This window comes from Chanodichthys erythropterus, chromosome 11 (assembly GCF_024489055.1).
Source record: "Chanodichthys erythropterus isolate Z2021 chromosome 11, ASM2448905v1, whole genome shotgun sequence".
Taxonomy (NCBI): domain Eukaryota; kingdom Metazoa; phylum Chordata; class Actinopteri; order Cypriniformes; family Xenocyprididae; genus Chanodichthys; species Chanodichthys erythropterus.
In genome coordinates, this window is record NC_090231.1 from 7219095 (window position 1) to 7237516 (window position 18422).

Consider the following 18422-nt stretch of genomic DNA (forward strand, 5'->3'; position numbering starts at 1 on the left):
GTTTGGGGTTTTTGAAAATGTTTTTGAAAGTCTCTTCTCTTATGTTTATCAAGGCTTCATTTATTTGGTCAAAAATACAGTAAAAACAGTAATAGTGTGAAATATTATGATTGTTTAAAATGTTTTCTATTTTAAAATGCAATTTATTCCTGTAATGGCAAAGCTGAATTTTCAGAATCTCTAGTTTTCAGTGTTTTCAATCAAGTACACATTGTAAATAACCTGATTTGAGTTTGATTGAATTAATTGTTATTCTTTTATTACTCAAAAGCGCTAATTATCCACCTCTGTAAAAGTCTCTGGAACTATGTTTAAAGGGATAGTTCACCCAAAAATGAAAATTCTCCCCTTTTTTATGCACCCTCAAGCCATCCTAGGTGTATCTGACTTTCTTCTTTCAGCCAAACACAATCAGAGTTATATTAAAAATATTCTGGCTCTTCCAAGCTTTAAAATGGGAGTGAATGGAGGATTAGATTTTGAAGCCCAAAAAAGTGCATCCATCCATATAAAAGTAATCCATAGGGGGTTTATAAAGGCCTTCTGAAGTGAAGGCATGTGTTTTTGTTTGAAAAATATCCATATTTATAACTTTATAAACTATAATCACTGTCTTCCAGTCGGCCGTATGCAAGTCGAGTTCCGGTGGAAGAGTGACCTCTGACCCAATGCATGATGAAGGCATAGCGTAAGCTCAGATGAGAATTGATAAATGCGGACACGCAGACAATAAAGCAAAACAAAATGCCGGTCACAAATTAGAAGTCTAAATGAGAGGAAAAATGTCGAAGGATTTCAATATAAGAAAAGAGGAGCTACATCATACGTCGGGTCAGAGGTCACCCTTCCGCCAGAACATGACTCTCGTGAACGTGCGGGCAGCCGTTACCGGAAGCTATTGATTACAGTTTATGAAGTTATAATTATGGACATTTCCCTTACATAAAATGCATCACTTCTCGTCAGACGGTCTTTATTAACCCCCTGGAGCCGTATGGATTACTTTTATGATGGATGGATGTGCTTTTTTGGGCTTCAGAATCTAGGGTACCATTCACTCCCATTATAAAGCTTGGAAGAGCCAGAATATATTTTAATATAACTCTGATTGTGTTTGACTGAAAGACGATAGTCATATACACCTAGGATGGCTTGAGGGTGAGTAAATCATGGGATAATTTTCATTTTTGTGTGAACTATCCCTTTAAGCTTTTCAAATGTGATTATACACTTTGACATTGACAACAAACATGGAAAAAGTTTGTTGTCAGTGGTTCATGCACTGTTGTAAGAATTTGGCCGTCAGCTGTGAAGTGGGAGCAAGCCTGAGATTCCTCAGGAAGGCTTATAATTGGCAGGAAACATGAGAAGATCTGGCAACCCTGACAGCTGGGTCCCATCAGACAGTTGTGAACAATGACTTCTTCTGATACTATTAATGAAAAATAACGGCACATTGCTTTTTGTAAGAGTATTAAAAGCTTGAAGTTGTATATAATTTTATTTACACTGCCATTTAAAAGTTTGGGGTCAGTAAGATTTTCTAAATGTTATTTTAAAAAAGTCTCTTATGCTCACCAAGGCTGCATTTATTTTCACATATACAGTAAAAAAAGAAAAAGAAATATTATGAAATATATTATTATTATAATTTTAAATGTGTTTTCTATTTTAATATATTTTAATTCTTACAATTTAGTATAACTATTTTCTTTTTTAATACATTTTAAAATGTAATTTATTCCTGTGATCAAAGGAATTCAGTGTCACGTGATCCTTCAGAAATCATTCTGATATGATGATTTGCTGCTCAAGAAACATTTCTTATCATTATTTTCAGTGTTAAAAACAGGTGAATACAAAGTTTAAAAGAACATTTATTTTTATTTTATAATTTTTTTAATATATATGTTTTTACTGTCACTTTAGACCATTTTAATGCATCCTTGCTAAATAAAAGTATTAATTTCTTGTTAAATAGTGTTATGTAAATCCTTAATTTACAGTTTTCTATGCTGAGTGTTTTTAGATGTAGCTTTTGTTCAATGCATTTTTTGGTTTCTGCAAAACCACATCAGTCACCAGTGAGCAGATCTCTTCAAGTTACTTGAACACTTTATTTGATATCTATGACATCTATGATATCATATACACCTTTAAGGAGCTTGCTCTCATTTCTGCTATTTCTCCTATCATTTTTTATAGGTGACGTTCACAAAGAGGAAGTTTGGTCTGATGAAGAAGGCGTATGAACTCAGTGTTCTGTGTGACTGTGAAATAGCCCTGATTATCTTCAACAGCTCCAATAAGCTCTTCCAGTACGCCAGCACAGATATGGACAAAGTCTTGCTGAAATACACGGAATACAACGAACCACATGAGAGCAGAACCAACTCTGACATTGTGGAAGTAAGTGGCTACACATTACAGGATTAGTTACTTCAGAATTCCTTATAATTTACTCATCCCCATGTCATCCAAGATGTTTCTGTCTTTCTTTCTTCAGTCGAAAAGAAAACATTTCAGGACTTTTCTCCATATTGGGGTTCAATGGTCCAAACTGCAGTTCCAGTGCAGCTTCAAAGAGCTCTACATGATCCCAGACAAGGAATAAGGGTCTTTTCTAGCGAAACAATCAGTCATTATCTAAATAAATTGCACTGCTCTGAGATGCACCACACATTACATAATCACGCTGGAAAGGTCACCGCAGTGCGGGTACTTCCGCAAAACTCATTTTCTCCTCCAACTTCAAAATCATCCGACATCGTTGTTTTTACCTTTTTTTGTAAAGGGCGTTTGACTTAGTCTTTGCACGTTCACTTTGTAGACAGTGGATCGGTACTTCTGCCTACATGACGCGTGACCTTTCCAACATGATTACGTAATGTGTGGCACATCCCAGAGGTAGTGCAAGACAAGCATTTGTGGTTGAAAAGTATATATATATATATATATATATATATATATATATATATATATATATATATATATATATATTATATATATATATTATATATATATATATTATATATTTATATATATATATTTTTTTTTTTAGAAAATGACTGATTGTTTCGCTAGATAAGACCCTTATTCCTCATCTGGGATTGTGTAGAGCCCTTTGAAACTGACATTTGGACCTTCAACCCGTTGAACCCCAGTGAAGTCCACTATATGGAGAAAAATCCTGGAATGTTTTCTTCAAAAACCTTAATTTCTTTTCGACTGAAGAAAGAAAGACATGAACATCTTGGATGACATGGGGGTGAGTAAATTATCAGGAAATTTTAATTCTGAAGTAACTAATCCTTTAAGACATTGTGTTAAGTTCAAAAGCAGAATAAAATCACAATGATTTGTTCTATTTTAAATACCAGTTTTAAATTGAAACATAAGTTGCAATAGTCTTTTCCTCCCGAATGTGATGTATATCCAAGTGAAAAGTCTTCTTGATCAAGAAAAAATGTAGGGCGGTGCTTGATTTATTCCATGGGGAATTGATTGGATGGTTGTGGTGGAGTAGTGTAAATGACAGGTGTAACCATAGCAAAAGTTATGCGTTTTAAAACAAAAATGCACTAGTGTAAATGGGGCCTAAATCAATTATAACAAACTCTGCAATATTCCATAAAAAATGTCAATTTTGATTTTGTAATGAGTTTAAGATATAAAGATTGCATGCATCCCATTTAATGTGCTCCCCTGTAAACTTAAAGGTGCCCTAGAACCAGTTTTTACAAGATGTAATATAAGTCTAAGGTGTCCCCTGAATGTGTCTGTGAAGTTTCAGCTCAAAATACCCCATAGATTTCTTATAATTAATTTTTTTATCTGCCTATTTTGAAGCATCATTAACTATGCACCGATTCAGCGCACAGCCCCTTTACATCGCTGTTGTTCTTGCTTGCTTACCTAGTCTGATGATTCAGCTGTACACAGATCCAGACGTTAATACTGGCTGCCCTTGTCTAATGCCTTGAACATGAGCTGGCATATGCAAATATTGGGGGCGTGCATATTAATGATCCCGACTGTTACGTAAAAGTCTGTGTTATGTTGAGATTTGCCTGTTCTTCGGAGGTCTTTTAAACAAATGAGATTTATATAAGAAGGAGGAAACAATGGTGTTTGAGACTCACTGTATGTCATTTCCATGTACTTATTCAACTATGCCAAGGTAAATTCAATTTTTGATTCTAGGGCACCTTTAAAGTTAGCATGAAATGAAAATATGCCCTCTTTAAATTCTAAATGCATGTTATCAATCTTATTGTGAACAATTCATCCATGCATATGTTTTATTTTTCAAAAAAAAAAATTTCAACCTTGTAATTTTTAATCAAAATGTTATAACTGGATCGTCTTTTCCAGTCATTTAGTTCTTTAAAGGGATAGTTCACCAAAAAAGATGAAAATTCTGTCATCATTTACTCACCCTCAAGTTGTTCCAAACCTGTATGAATTTCTTTGTTATTTTGAAGAATTGTGGGGCACCATTGACTTCCATAGTATCTTTGTTCCATACCATGGTGTTTGGTTACAAACATTATTCAAAATCTCAAAGAAATTTAAACAGGTTCGGAACAACTTGAGGGTGAGTAAATTATGACAGAATTTTGGGTGAACTTTCCATTTAAACCATACTTGAGTTCATTAGTCTTCATTTTTAAATGCATCACCCACATCTCAAAATCCAGTCAATGACTGGTGGAAAAAACCCCTCCCTACATTTTTATTTTTTTATTTTTCCATAATCTATTACTTGTATCATATGTACGTCACAATAACAGAAGAAAAGATCTGTTTCATCACAACTTCAAAAACATATCCCAGATATCTCATTTTGTAGTGGTTGACTTATCCTGAATTTCTTCTGATTGAATAGTACCTAACAGAACGGCCTTTAACAGATTACACAAATGCATCTTGTAGCAGTGGCATCTGGAGATGCGGGCTGCATTTACCGTTGTTGTAATACAGTTAACAAACAGTTGGGCCACATTTTGAGCATGCAGGCTGGAGTAATTATAGATCACATAGATCACATCTTCATTGTCACATGCATTTGCTCCATTTATAATTAGCATGTGAATCTAGCCAAGGCTGTTCTGTGCTTTTCCTTTTGCCAAGATATATAAGCAATTGTCATCTGTATTTACATTTATTCATGGAAGCTTTCATCCAAAGTGAATTACACACTTTTGTGGTCACTGTGATACAATTTTTTCAGACTTCGTTAATGAATTAAAAGTTGAATGAACAGCATTTATTTTAATGCAATACATACATGGAATGTTTGTTGTGATTGTGAGACTGTTTTCTGTTGAGATACCAGGTTTAAAATACATGTTCAGCGTCTAGCAATCTGTAGCTAAATCCTGGTGCTGAAGTCATGCGAACAGATTTTCTGTGAGTGGTGCTAATTGCTTGTAGCTAAAAATAAAGATCCAGTCTTATCCAACATTCATACCAAGGAAACCTGAGATACTATCAGTCAAGGACGTGGCACTTTTGGCAAGTGCAGCTCTCATTAGCCTCTATTAATCACAAATGCCTTACGTGTACCAGGAATGTTATGTGTGCTGCTGATCTCACATTAGAGTACACTATCTTGTTTTACAGTATATTGGCATGCAAAATACTGTAACTATGATCTCAATTGCAACTTTAATTATTTGATATTCTGTTATATGTATCCAAATATGGATTATTAAAAATGAGGCTAATCTTGAAGCTGTTCAGACAGAAAAGTAATAAACCTGAAAAATTCAAAATGCATTATTGGGGACCCATTATGTGATGTCACATTGCTTAGGCTCCGCCCATGACTGCTGACAGACTCTGCTCTATTAGCATAGCTCCTCCCCTGAGTGAGCTGTACACAGTCCGCCATTTTTATCTCCTCGCCAGATCATTTAACAGCAGTATTCAAGTAAGAAATTTATTGTCAATTCTTATTAAAGCTAATAAAGTTATTCAATCAAGAGCAGTGATTTTTTTTTTCCCATATTAGCAACATATATAGCAGTAGATGCTGTATATTACACATATATCAGAAGGTTAGACTGATATGGCTTTTAAACGCATGCAGATAATAAACTTTCATGATCATGAAGAACTGCAATGTCACGTGAGCATGACTGTGAAAGAGATGATGATCAAAACCAAATAGATGTTTTAGTTTTTGGCAGAGTATCTGAGGCACAAACTGTACAGGCTCCGCCCTTTTCTGGAAAGGGGGCGGGGAGCAGCAGCTCATTTGCATTTAAAGATACATGCTTGAAAACAGCATGTTTTTCCTTCCACTCAAAAATGGGCATTTACAACATGATCTGTGGGGGTATTTTGAGCTGAAACTTCACAGACACATTCTGGGGACACCTAAGGCTTCTCATATGTGTCTTCTCTATAGTATATCAGAAGATTTTTCATTGGGATTGTCAGTGATTGTTGTGTATTTTTTGTATTTATTAAAGGTCTACCATTGGTGGACCCTTTCACATTGATTACTCAGTGACTAGACCTAGGAAAGTGGCCATAAAGTGCATTAACTTCTCGAACATCCTATAACCATCAAACCTGGACGGGCTGTAGTCGGTGATGATGAATTGGGGCAGATCCTGTCAAATCAGTCAATTTTCACTGCATATCTTTTTGGTTTAGTCAGCACCTCTGAGTTGAACTCTTCAACCTCTATCTGAGTCATAGGTGTAATTTTAAGCCCATTTATAACGTTAAAGCACAGAGATACAACATTAAAGGCGCCTGAGGATGAGATAAGCCTCTGATTTCCATTCACTCTCATAAGGGCTCTTAAAGTACTGCAAGAGGGTCCTCAATCTACTGTCCTGCACTTACACTTTTGCTTTAGCGCTTTAACATTGTGTAACAGATATGATAATATTCTGCATAGACTGAATTCCTTTGACCTTTCATTTCCAGTGTGATGTAGATTTTTAATACTATCCTACTGTCATTCTTTGCTGCTCCCTACAGGTGCTGAACAAGAAGGAGCACAGAGGTTGTGACAGCCCAGATCCAGAGTCTTCATATGTCCTCACACCTCACACGGAGGAGAAATATCAGAAGATTAATGAAGAGTTTGACAATATGATGAGAAATCACAAAATTGTAAGCAAAGTGTGATATGTTTTTCGTCATGGCATCTCTGTTACATTCACTACCTTTTAAAAGTTTGGTGTAGTAAATTTAGTTTAATTCAATGTTTTTGAAAGTCTTATTGAAGACTTATGAAGTCTCAGCCTCACCAAGGCTTCAAACTAGGGCTGCATGATTAAATTAAATTAATGATTAAATATGAAGACAGTAAACACTCGACTGGTGCAATATATATATATATATATATATATATATATAGTGTATTTGAGTTCTTCAAGCCTTCTGGGGTATTTTCATATTAATAAATTATATATTTATAATGCAATGCTAATTGACATAGAATTAATTACAGTATAGAATACTATAAAATAATATATTGTCTGCTTCATTCTATGATATGAAGCCACATTAGCTCACAAAAGGAAGTTATTTCAAACACTCAACTGATGTTATGAAGTGAGTTTGGAGTAAAAACATGTAATTAAATGTCTTTTTTTGGACAAAAGGTTTATGAACGCCTCGCATTACAAGTTTGGGAAGATGTTTGACGCATTTTTCTTTTTCAAATGCATGTTATATAATGCATGACTCAAACTCGCAGTGCTTTCAGAGATGGAGCAGCATTTACTACTGATCACAGAGTTACTCCTCACTATAACACGCTGTGCATATATTTATTTTAATTAAAAATTGATTTCATAATCACACTAAGCCAAATTGCGATTCCAGTTTAATTTCGATTAATCGTGCAGCCCTAGTTCCAACCATCAAGAGCATCCTAGCAACACTCTTAAAAAGCAGTCCCCCTTAGCAGGAATCACGGCCCCTCTAGTCCCGGGCCTGCGTCCAGAAAACCATAGCAACTTCATAAAATGTTTTTATTATCATGATTCTAATGTAGGAAACATTTGAAATGTTTTCTTGTTTAATTTAACTTCATCCTTCTCGATATCTCTCCTCTCTGTCTCCATCAGCCGGCCTCTTTGGGTCACCAGAGTTTCTCCATGCCATTGACTTTGCCCGTCACCAACCCCGGCACCCTGTCCTACAGTACAGACAGCTCACTGGACGCCCCAGCGTCCCTCAGCGGGGCGAACATACCATCTCTGTCCTCCAACGGCCTCCAGAGCACCAACAGCACTGCTGTCATGGGTTAGTATCTACATCATTACCATACTTTTTATTGCTGTGGTGTTCACTGCTAATTCCAGTTATGTTTTGAGGTAGCATGAAATACCATGTAAATACAGTAGTTGATGGATATGATAATCATTCATTTCCAAGGTAAATATCAAGTGCTTGATAACCATTGCTTTAGTTCATGGTGTTTATGTAGTCAAACTATGCTTAAAGAAATGTAAAATGATACATTTTGAAAGTAAACTGGCCCTCTTCGGTCATTTTTGACTGAAAATGTTTTATATTTTGAAATGTTAAAAATCGTAGCTTCATCGGAATGAGATGCCACTTGGTGACTTTTGTCGCATTAGCAATATGAACACACCAAAAAATCAAGGACATGATTCAGACATGCTAAAGGGTCGTAAATAAAATCGTCACACTTACCTTCTTTTCGGTCAAAAATGACCAACATAAGAAATGCAAAAAAATACGAAAACTCTGAGAATCTTTTGTTGGTACAAACTACAAATCAGCCACTGTGCAGAAAAAAAGTGTACAGCAGTGAAGGGGGGACACTCCTAAATGCCAAGAGTGCAAAATAGACACCCACACACATATATATATGAACTAGCACAACTAACACAGAGCATGTTATGCATATGTGTGAAATAAAATCAATAATTCAGCCACAAAGCAGTACAAAAAAATGAACAACATCGACAAAAAACATTGAGAGTACAAAACAGAAACACCCACTCAAATACACACTCACTCACATTCACAAACACACACACATACACATACAACACACCATTATACGCACACATATGAACCGGTGTGGCTGTAACAATATGATAAAATTGAGCCAAAACTCAATTAAGAGGTTGAAATCAGATCAGACCCAGATTTATTAAGCTGTAATAAAACATACCTATTAATTTTGTTATATTTTTATTGAATTTTGATGACAAAATGCCCTCCTCTGTGTTCAGGTTTGACTGTAGTAAAATTAATGCAAAAACCGACAATTCAAATCAACATTTCAAACCAAAAAAAAATCTAAACCTTGACAAAAAGTAGTCTTTTAGAATGTCTAAGTATAAATCCAAATCCAAAACTCAATAAAATAAAGTGTTTTGTGTCTAAAAACCATTACAGAATTTATAAGCCATTTTATATAGAGCTATATAGGAATCTAGTGGTTACAACATGGCATTGCAAAAAAATTTTACTCTTGCCAAATGGCACTAATCTACCTTCAAAAAAATGTATTTTAAATGCCTCTCTATTTTAACATGAAATACTGTTTTAATTGAAAAATAATTCAAAAATATATTAGAAAAAAATAGTGTATTATTTTCAAATGGGGAAAAATAGCTTCTAAAAATTGTATAAATATTGCATAGTATCATAAAATACCCTGAAACTTTAATATAATAACCAAAAAATATTATTGAACAAAAATATATTACATTGGTTTTCCTAAAAAACAAAAAAGTTACTTTTCAAGGCTTCAGACACTTTTGACCGTAAAGAAGGCAAGTGTGACTCCTAAACGAAGAGGGCCAGAAGGTTAATTTATATCTATAGCTAATCTCCACAGGATTGAGTGCCTTAAACACAAGGTTTTGTTTGTTTGATTAATTTCCATATGTTCAGATGGTCTGCCAGGATCCTCAGACGTTACGCTTCCAAACGGTGTGCACTCCAGTCATGTGGGTAGGTGCTTTTTTGGTTAACTTATACAATGTGTCTGACCGTGATGATAAAGTTCCTCTAAGAAACAGTCTGTTCAAAGAGCACACAAAATTTGCCTGTGTAATTCTGTTTACATACAAACCATCTACAAATCAGGTGAATGTTTCTTAAAGAGCAGGATTTGTATATTGTGTAGATGTTCACTATACTGTACTGCACATATGATTTGTCTCTCAGTAAAAAATGATGGACACTGAAGACTGGAGTAATTATACTGAAAATTCAGCTTTGATCACTAAATTGTGAGTTTATCTCACAATTCTAACTTTTTTTCCCTCAGAATTGCGAGATATGAACATGCTTGCAAGTTATAAAGTCAGAATTGGTTGATATAAAGTCAGAATTGCGGATTATAAAGTCAGAATTGTGAGATATAAACTCGCAGTTGTGTGTTATAATGTCTAATTTTGTGGGGAAAAATACATTTTCTCAGAATTGCAAGTTTATATCTCACAATTCTGACTGTATAACTCGCAGTTGCTTATATAAACCCAGAATTATGAAAAAAAAAAAAAAAAAATCAGAATTGTGATATAAAAAGTCACAATTACCTTTTTATTTTTTAAATTTATTTTAAAAGTCTTTAAAATTCTTTTGTCACCACTGTGTGATTGCAATTTGAAGCCTTGCCCACCCAAGGTTTACCCTTTTTGACTATGTTAGTTACATTAACTATGCTAACCTATGACTATGTTAACCTACATCTCACCCAAATTTTTAATAATCTCAGTTTTAATTGTGCCTCAATCAGCCAATGGCTTCGTCTGTGGTTCGGAAGGAAGCAGTATGGGAAGAGTCGTTTCTGCAAAACCTCAAGCGTCGTCTACAGTGGGCCGCAAGCCTGATCTGAGAGTGCTCATTCCTCCTGCATGCAAGAGCACCGCTGCTTCACTGGTGAGATCTCCTTTGTCTGTTGTCAGCAACAGATCTGCTCTATGTCAGTGAAACATCCTGAAATCATTAGACAATGAGAGAGTATTATTGACCTGCCTGAAATGGCCCTTAAATCTTTTTCTTGCAAGCTGCCAGAAGGAGAGGAGCATTTGGTAAGTGGTATTTGATAATGTTTTATTCAGAAAAGCTTTTCAAAAATGACTCATTGTCTAGGTCATGAAAATTTTAAGAAAATCACTTTTATTACAGCTGCTTTATGTTCAACGCTTACATGCTATGAGGCCATCTAGTGGTTCTTTGACACATTACAGCCAAAGCTTACACTGAAAATAAGGGACAATATGTAAGAAAATATCCAAAAAACACTAGAAAAATGTTATATATTTTGTTGACTTGTGTACTTACATTATCCCAGATGTTTCCAAGAAAGTTTAAATTCAGAGAAATAAGCAATTTTAACCAGGACACTGACTGTGCGTCGCCTATCAATGACATCGTTACCCTCGATTTCCGAGAAACCATGGAAACACCAAAGACTCCTTAATATATTACATGTTTTATTAGACAAGGGAACAACTGTTTGGATACATTTATAGACAGAAAAATAATCACGTTATATAGTTCAACACAGTAAGTCTTATTGTTTGAATCTGCTCTGCTTCATACTACAGTAACATTCATAATCTCATCCATGAACATGATTTCTGCCCGAGTCCCGTTGGATTCTTTTCCACCGGCTGTGAGGAGAATACGGAGCCCCGCACATGACATACAGGAAAAAAATAGTAGGCTAAATTGTGTGCAAGCTTTACTAATTCAATCCCTTGATTTATAAATCATGCGCACAATTTACTAATTCGTTCTCTTGGTTTACTACGGAGCCCTGGACATGACATGCAGGAAAAAAGAAGTATGCTAAATTGTGTGAACGATTTACTAATTCGTTCCCTCAATTTACTAAATAGTGCGCACAATTTACTAATTTGTTCACTCGATTTATAAATCATGCGCACGCATTACTATGTTGTTCTCTTTATTTACTAAATCGTGCATAAACATTACTATGTTGTTCACTCGATTTATAAATCATGCGCACGCATTACTATGTTGTTCTCTTTATTTACTAAATCGTGCATAAACATTACTATGTTGTTCACTCGATTTATAAATTATGCGCACAATTTACTAATTCGTTCCCTCGATTTATAAATCATGCACACACTTTACTATGTTGTTCTCTTTATTTACTAAATCGTGCATAAACTTTACTATGTTGTTAATTTGATTTAGAAATCATGCGCACGATTTACTGATTCGTTCTCTTGATTTACTAAATCATGCGCACACTTGACCATGTTGTTCACTCGATTTATAAATTATGCGCACAGTTTACTAATTTGTTCCCTTAATTTACTAAATAGTGCGCACAATTTACTCATTTGTTCCCTCGATTTATAAATCATGCACACACTTTACTATGTTGTTCTCTTTATTCACTAAATCGTGCATAAACTTTACTATGTTGTTCATTTGATTTATAAATCATGCGCACGATTTACTGATTCGTTCTCTTGATTTACTACGGAGCCCTAGACATGACATGTAGGAAAAAATTAGTATGCTAAATTGTACGCACAATTTACTAATTCGTTCCCTCGATTTATAAATCATGCGCACGCATTACTATGTTGTTCACTCGATTTATAAATCATGCACACGATTTACTAATTCGTTCACTCAGTTTGCTAAATGCACGATTTAGCAAATCGAGGGAATTAAATAATAAATTGTGCGCATAATTTAGTAAATCAAGGGAATGAATTAGTAAATTGTGCACACAATTTTTTTTGTGTGGGGCTCTATAGGCTGTTGCTTCCATAAAGTCTGCGCTCAATCTCATCATCATCAAGCTACACCTTTGTTTTGAATAGGTGACCTTTAGTGGTGAAAAATTACACATCGTGCCTTTAAGACACATCTATCTATCCATCCATCCATCCATCCATCCATCCATCCATCCATCTCTGTCTGTCTGTCTGTCTACTCCATCCATCCATCCAATAATGTTTTATTCAGAAAAGCTCCAGCTCTCCGCATTATTTTGTGTGATGAATAGTGATGTATGATAAATAATGAATAGTGAGTATAAATTGAATATATTTTTTTGCTGTTGTCTGTAAAGCTTTTTTAGCCCATATATCTCCATACAAATCAACCCCTGTGTTTTTCACCATTTTTATTTAAACCTCAGAGAACAGACAACTCTCAGTCCAGCCAATCACTGACCACACCTGTGGTATCCATGTCAACCCCCAGTCTGCATCCCCAGGGCCTTGTGTACTCAGCCATGACCTCATCATTCAGTACAGGTAGATCATTGACCTATACATAATAAATAATCTAATAACACCAGGTCTACTCATGTCACTGTGAATGACTATATTTCTTGCAGATTTTGCCTTGAGCAGCGCAGAGGCCAGTTCTTTACACGGCTTCAGTTCACCAGATGCTGTCACATCAGGTCCAGGGTCTTCATGGAAACACAGCCAACATAGTCAGCCCGGGTTCAGTGCTCAGAGGTGAGACATGACAGAGAGGTGTGATCAGGGCTGGGCATTCTATCCTCAAACTGTCAATCAAACCTCATAACTCCACCCACCTCAAACTTGAATGAAGTGTCGAACAGTTTGGATCGTCTCTGCTTTTTTGCAGTGCAAGGGTAAAAGAAGTACTGTTTCTTTAAATAAGTACAGCGTTTTCTTTAATCAATAAACACTTTATATAAAGGCTAATGTTTTATGTATTTGAGTGGTGAAGAGTGTCTTAGCCTGTGCAAAGCTCTTCATCTTTTAGAACATGAGATTTTGGCCAAATGACAGAAAAGACTGATCGCCCACATGTAGCTACAATAAACTTATAACCCATAAGTTGATGAAAATGTAATGCGATGCACTTTCAGATGTGGCCGTACTAATGAAGCACATAGGCCATGTCTGACATTCTACAAAATTCATTGGTCAAAAACCTTGTAACTCTATTTGAGCTTGATTTTGGTAAAATGTTAATAATATAATGACACGTGCAAGCAATGTTGCCAAGTCCACAGTTTTCCCATGGAATCGGGCTACTTTTGCACTGTTATCGCGGGTTGTTTTTCATGTCTGCGGGTTGAATCGCCCCAAAATAACGTGATATTTAGCCCCTGGAATGCGAAATTTAACAGGGGAGCCCCGCCAAAAAAGGGGATTCCCCCATCCCCACCCGCCCCGGAATGCGTTTTTTACCGTGGGACCCCCCTGAAATGCGCTTGGGCTAGTTTTGAGGAGCAATTGGCCAGGTTTTGTTGTGTAACCTGGCAACCCTGCGTGCAAGTGTCTGAACATATAATGCCAAAACATCAACGTTATAAAATATGAGGTGAAAATGAGGTTTCCGCCCGACAGTGAACGATATACAGTGTCGTGCTGGGTGGGCCGTGTGTCACAATAAGAAGTAAATCCTGCCCTTGGTGTGACCACATTGTGGTCCATTTGGGCATGCATTTGCTTCATTCACCCAAAGTGTTAAAGCACAGAACATTGACAAATACTTTCAGTCTTTTGACATTCAAAAGAAGGGGTGAAAAATAAGAGTTGTTTAATCAAGAAACACTTTATATAAAGGCTAATGTTTTATGTATTTGAGGAGTCTTAGTTTAGCATTTGTCATCGAATCATAGTCAATGCTGTCTTAGCCTGTGCAAAGCTCTTCATCTTTTATAACATGAGATTTTGGCCAAAAAACAGAAAAAACTGACCGCCCATATGTAGCTACAATAAACATATAACCCATAAGTTGATGAAAATGTAATGCGATGCACTTTCAGATGTGGCCGTACTAATGAAGCACATAGGCCATGTCTGACATTCTACGAAATTCATTGGTCAAAAACCTTGTAACTCTATTTGAGCTTGATTTTGGTAAAATGTTAATAATATAATGACACATGCAAGTGTCTGGCCATATAAAGCTAAAAAAATCAGTGTTATTCATTTAAAAAAATATGAGGTTAAAATGTGGTTTCCGCCTGACAGTGAGTGATATACAGTATGTAGTGCTGGGTGGGCCCAAAAATGTATTTTGTCTTTGTCACAATAAGAGGTAAATCTGGCCCTGGGTGTGACCACATTGTGGTCCATTTGGGCATGCATTTGCTTCATTCACCCAAAGTGTTAAAGCACAGAACATTGACAAATACTTTCAGTCTTTTGACATTCAAGAGAAGGGGTGAAAAATAAGAGAAAAGTTGTTTGACAAGTAAAACACGTTATTATGTCTAGTCCCAGGTTTCATTGCAGTTTAAGATAGTCAGGCACATTTTTTACAGGATTCTTTGATAAAGAGAAAGCATTGATAAAAAACAGCATTTATTTGAAATAGAAATCTTTTGTACACATTAAAGAATGCTGTATTAAAAACAACCCAAGTTGGATTGAAAATGGACAAACACAGTTTGTTGGGTTGTTTTAACTCAGCAGTTTGGTTTAATGTTTGAGGCAGTTTCAGTTTCATTTATCTCAACTATTGTTTAAAAATTACTATATTGCTTGCTTGATTAAGTACTAAACATTTATTAAATTGCTTATTGAGTCATTCCACAAAACCAGTACGATTTGAGTCCCTCTGACCTTTTTCAGTGTATTTTATCTATTGGGTCACCAAAATATATATTTAAAAGCTTTTTTTATTAATTGTATTTTTCAGTTGACACCACCTATTTTGTCATGTCCCTCAAGGCCTTCTATGAAAGTATGAATAATAAAATGAGAAAAAAAGTAAATACATTTTGCCGTTGCCATAAATATCCATCTGTGCTTTTTTGCTGGGAATGTTTTTTTTTTTTCTAAGTAAATTCGTGATTATTCATTAAAATCCCATTATTTAGTAACCCCTCAACCCTGTTACACAAACCACTCTCCCCCATAAAAATAATGAACTGATACTTATGTGACACCATTAATAGGAAGTGACATCATAGAAGTCTTCTGAACAACATTGTGAGCAGACACAGACAAGTGACCACCTTTAATAATTATAACTAAATTATGTTGTGAAATTGTGTTTGTCAAGCTTAACGACTCAACCCCGTTAAATCAATTAAAGATAGAAAACTATTACTTGTGAAAATGATCTTTGTTATTTCAACATTATTCATGATTCACACCTACATTTTTTTTTTTTTTTTTTTTGTTAAGTTCATGAAAAAGTAATTTAAGGTTTGTTGAACTCTGTCTGAAATGTTCAATCATCAGAATATTATAAAATGATTTCAGTTCAATTTCTGAAGTTAAGCCTTTGATCAGAAATGATGAGGTTTCTGTCCATTTCAGGCTATACAGCAAAAGTGTGAGAATTTATGTAACTTTTATATTTGCAATTACTGAATTAGTGTGAGGGATGTCTGATTAATAGGAAAATGTTGATTTTATCACAAATACATTTTATAATAATATTCAGAGAGCTCCCATAGTGTCCATAACTTAAAATAATGACCAATAATAACAGGGATTTGATGCCTGAGATGGGAAAATATGTTTTTCTGGAAGTTAAATATGTCATTAATGTTGAGGGGTGTTCAGAAAAGTAATACATTTTGATAAAAAAAAATCTAAAAATGTGTAAGTCCAAATCATACCAGTTTCATGGAATGACTCATTTAATAAATGTTCACCTTTTGATTATTACTCTTGCCTCTAGTAATTATGTGTCTGATTTTTAATTTCCAACATATTTTGGGTTAATTTCAAGCCAGCCATATAGTCATTTTTAAACAATAGTTGCTTTACATAAAACTGCCCAGCACGCTTAACCCAATCGCTGGGTTTGTCCATTTTCAACCAACTAGGGTTGTTTTTAACCCAGAGTGTAACATTATAAATGCCTTTACTGTCCCTTTCTATCAATTTGATGCATTCTTACTGAACAAAAAGTATTTTTTTTCTTTCAAAAATATCCTACTGAGCCCAAACTTTTCAACGGTATAGTGTAAATACTGATATCCATTATTGTTATACCTCTAGAAGCACACAACCTCAAGTTCAGGCCTCTGACTCTTCCACCATCAGCATCAAATCCGAGCCCATCTCTCCTCCCAGACACTCGGTGTACCCCACCATCAGGCCTCGGCCCAGCTCCAGACAGGAAGTCGAGAGCTTCAGCTCTTCTGCTAGTTCATATGAGGGCAGCGACCGTGAGGACCAGCGGCTGGACTCTCACACGGCCGCCGCCGCATCAGCGCAAGGCAGTAGATCATCGCCCGAGACGGAGACCCAGCAGGATCCCTCAGTCAAACGCATGCGCACAGACAGCTGGGAAACTTAGGACAATGGATGGATCTTTAAACAAGTCAACAGATATGCAGACTGATCAAGACTCCACTAAAGCAGCAGGTGGAAGTTCTTGTAAATGTGTGCAGGTATTTACAAGAATTTACATTGTTAAAAATATAAGTTATGAAGTGTCTGACACATTTTTTTTTTTGTCAATAGAGGGTTAGCCTTGCTGCATTATTTGCAGTATATTATTTTTGAAAGCTTTTGTCTTTTGTATTTTTATCTGAATACTCAATCAAAGCCATATAGATATTGATTGGGACTTGCTGTTTGTTGTGATGAAGTGTATGTGTTTGATGCCCTGGTGATTACCCATTTTTTTTTTATTTCATTTTTGTGCTAATGCCACAGAAAACCTCAGTGGAGTGTTTGTCTGTCAAGTTTTGATGAACCTCAGGTATCCACATGTCAATCATCAATGGCAGCCAAATGACACTTTCAGGTTTTTCAAGGTTTGTGGAGAAAAGATGATAAAATGGTCACCCTAGTGGATTATAAAATGAGCTAAAAATCATAAAATTGCCTTTACTGCTTAAAGGATTAGGTCACTTTCAAATTAAAATTTCCTGATAATTTACTCACCCCCATGTCATCCAAGATGTTCATGTCTTTCTTTCTTCAGTCAAAAAGAAATTAAGGTTTTTGATGAAAACATTCCAGGATTATTCTCCTTATAGTGGACTTCAATGGAGCCCAAATGGTTGAAGGTCAAAATTACAGTTTCATTGCAGCTTCAAAGGGCTTTAAACGATACCAGACGAAGAATAAGAGTCTTATCTAGTGAAACGATCAGTCACTTTCTAAAAACATTGCATATGTATATGCTTTATAAACACAAATGATTTCGCTGTGGCTTTCTGAAGTGCGGTTTTGGTGGAACCACTTGGAAGGCGATCATTTCTTTATATAAAGCATATACATTTACATTTTTTAAGAAATGGCCGATCGTTTCACTAGATAAGACTCTTATTCCTCGTCTGGTATCGTTTAAAGCCCTTTGAAACTGCACTGAAACTGTAAATTTGACCTTCAACCCGTTGAACCCCATTGAAGTCCACTATAAGGAGAATAATCCTGGAATGTTTTCATCAAAAACCTTAATTTCTTTTCGACTGAAGAAAGAAAGACATGAACATCTTGGATGACATGGGAGTG

General features: G+C 35.5%; 1 protein-coding gene across 3 annotated transcripts in view; it reads left to right on the plus strand.

The window, feature by feature from the left end:
• Positions 1-17846, plus strand: part of mef2ab (myocyte enhancer factor 2ab) — a 35501-nt gene extending 17655 nt beyond the window's left edge. For all 3 annotated transcript variants that reach the window (XM_067401305.1, XM_067401307.1, XM_067401306.1), the window contains 8 exons: positions 2206-2409; positions 7000-7134; positions 8097-8274; positions 9904-9963; positions 10754-10896; positions 13148-13265; positions 13349-13475; positions 16956-17846. In XM_067401305.1, coding sequence (XP_067257406.1) covers positions 2206-2409; positions 7000-7134; positions 8097-8274; positions 9904-9963; positions 10754-10896; positions 13148-13265; positions 13349-13475; positions 16956-17256 — 1266 coding nt within the window. In that variant the 3' untranslated portion in view covers positions 17257-17846. The remainder of the gene's footprint in view (positions 1-2205; positions 2410-6999; positions 7135-8096; positions 8275-9903; positions 9964-10753; positions 10897-13147; positions 13266-13348; positions 13476-16955) is intronic.
• Positions 17847-18422: the final 576 nt, after the last annotated feature.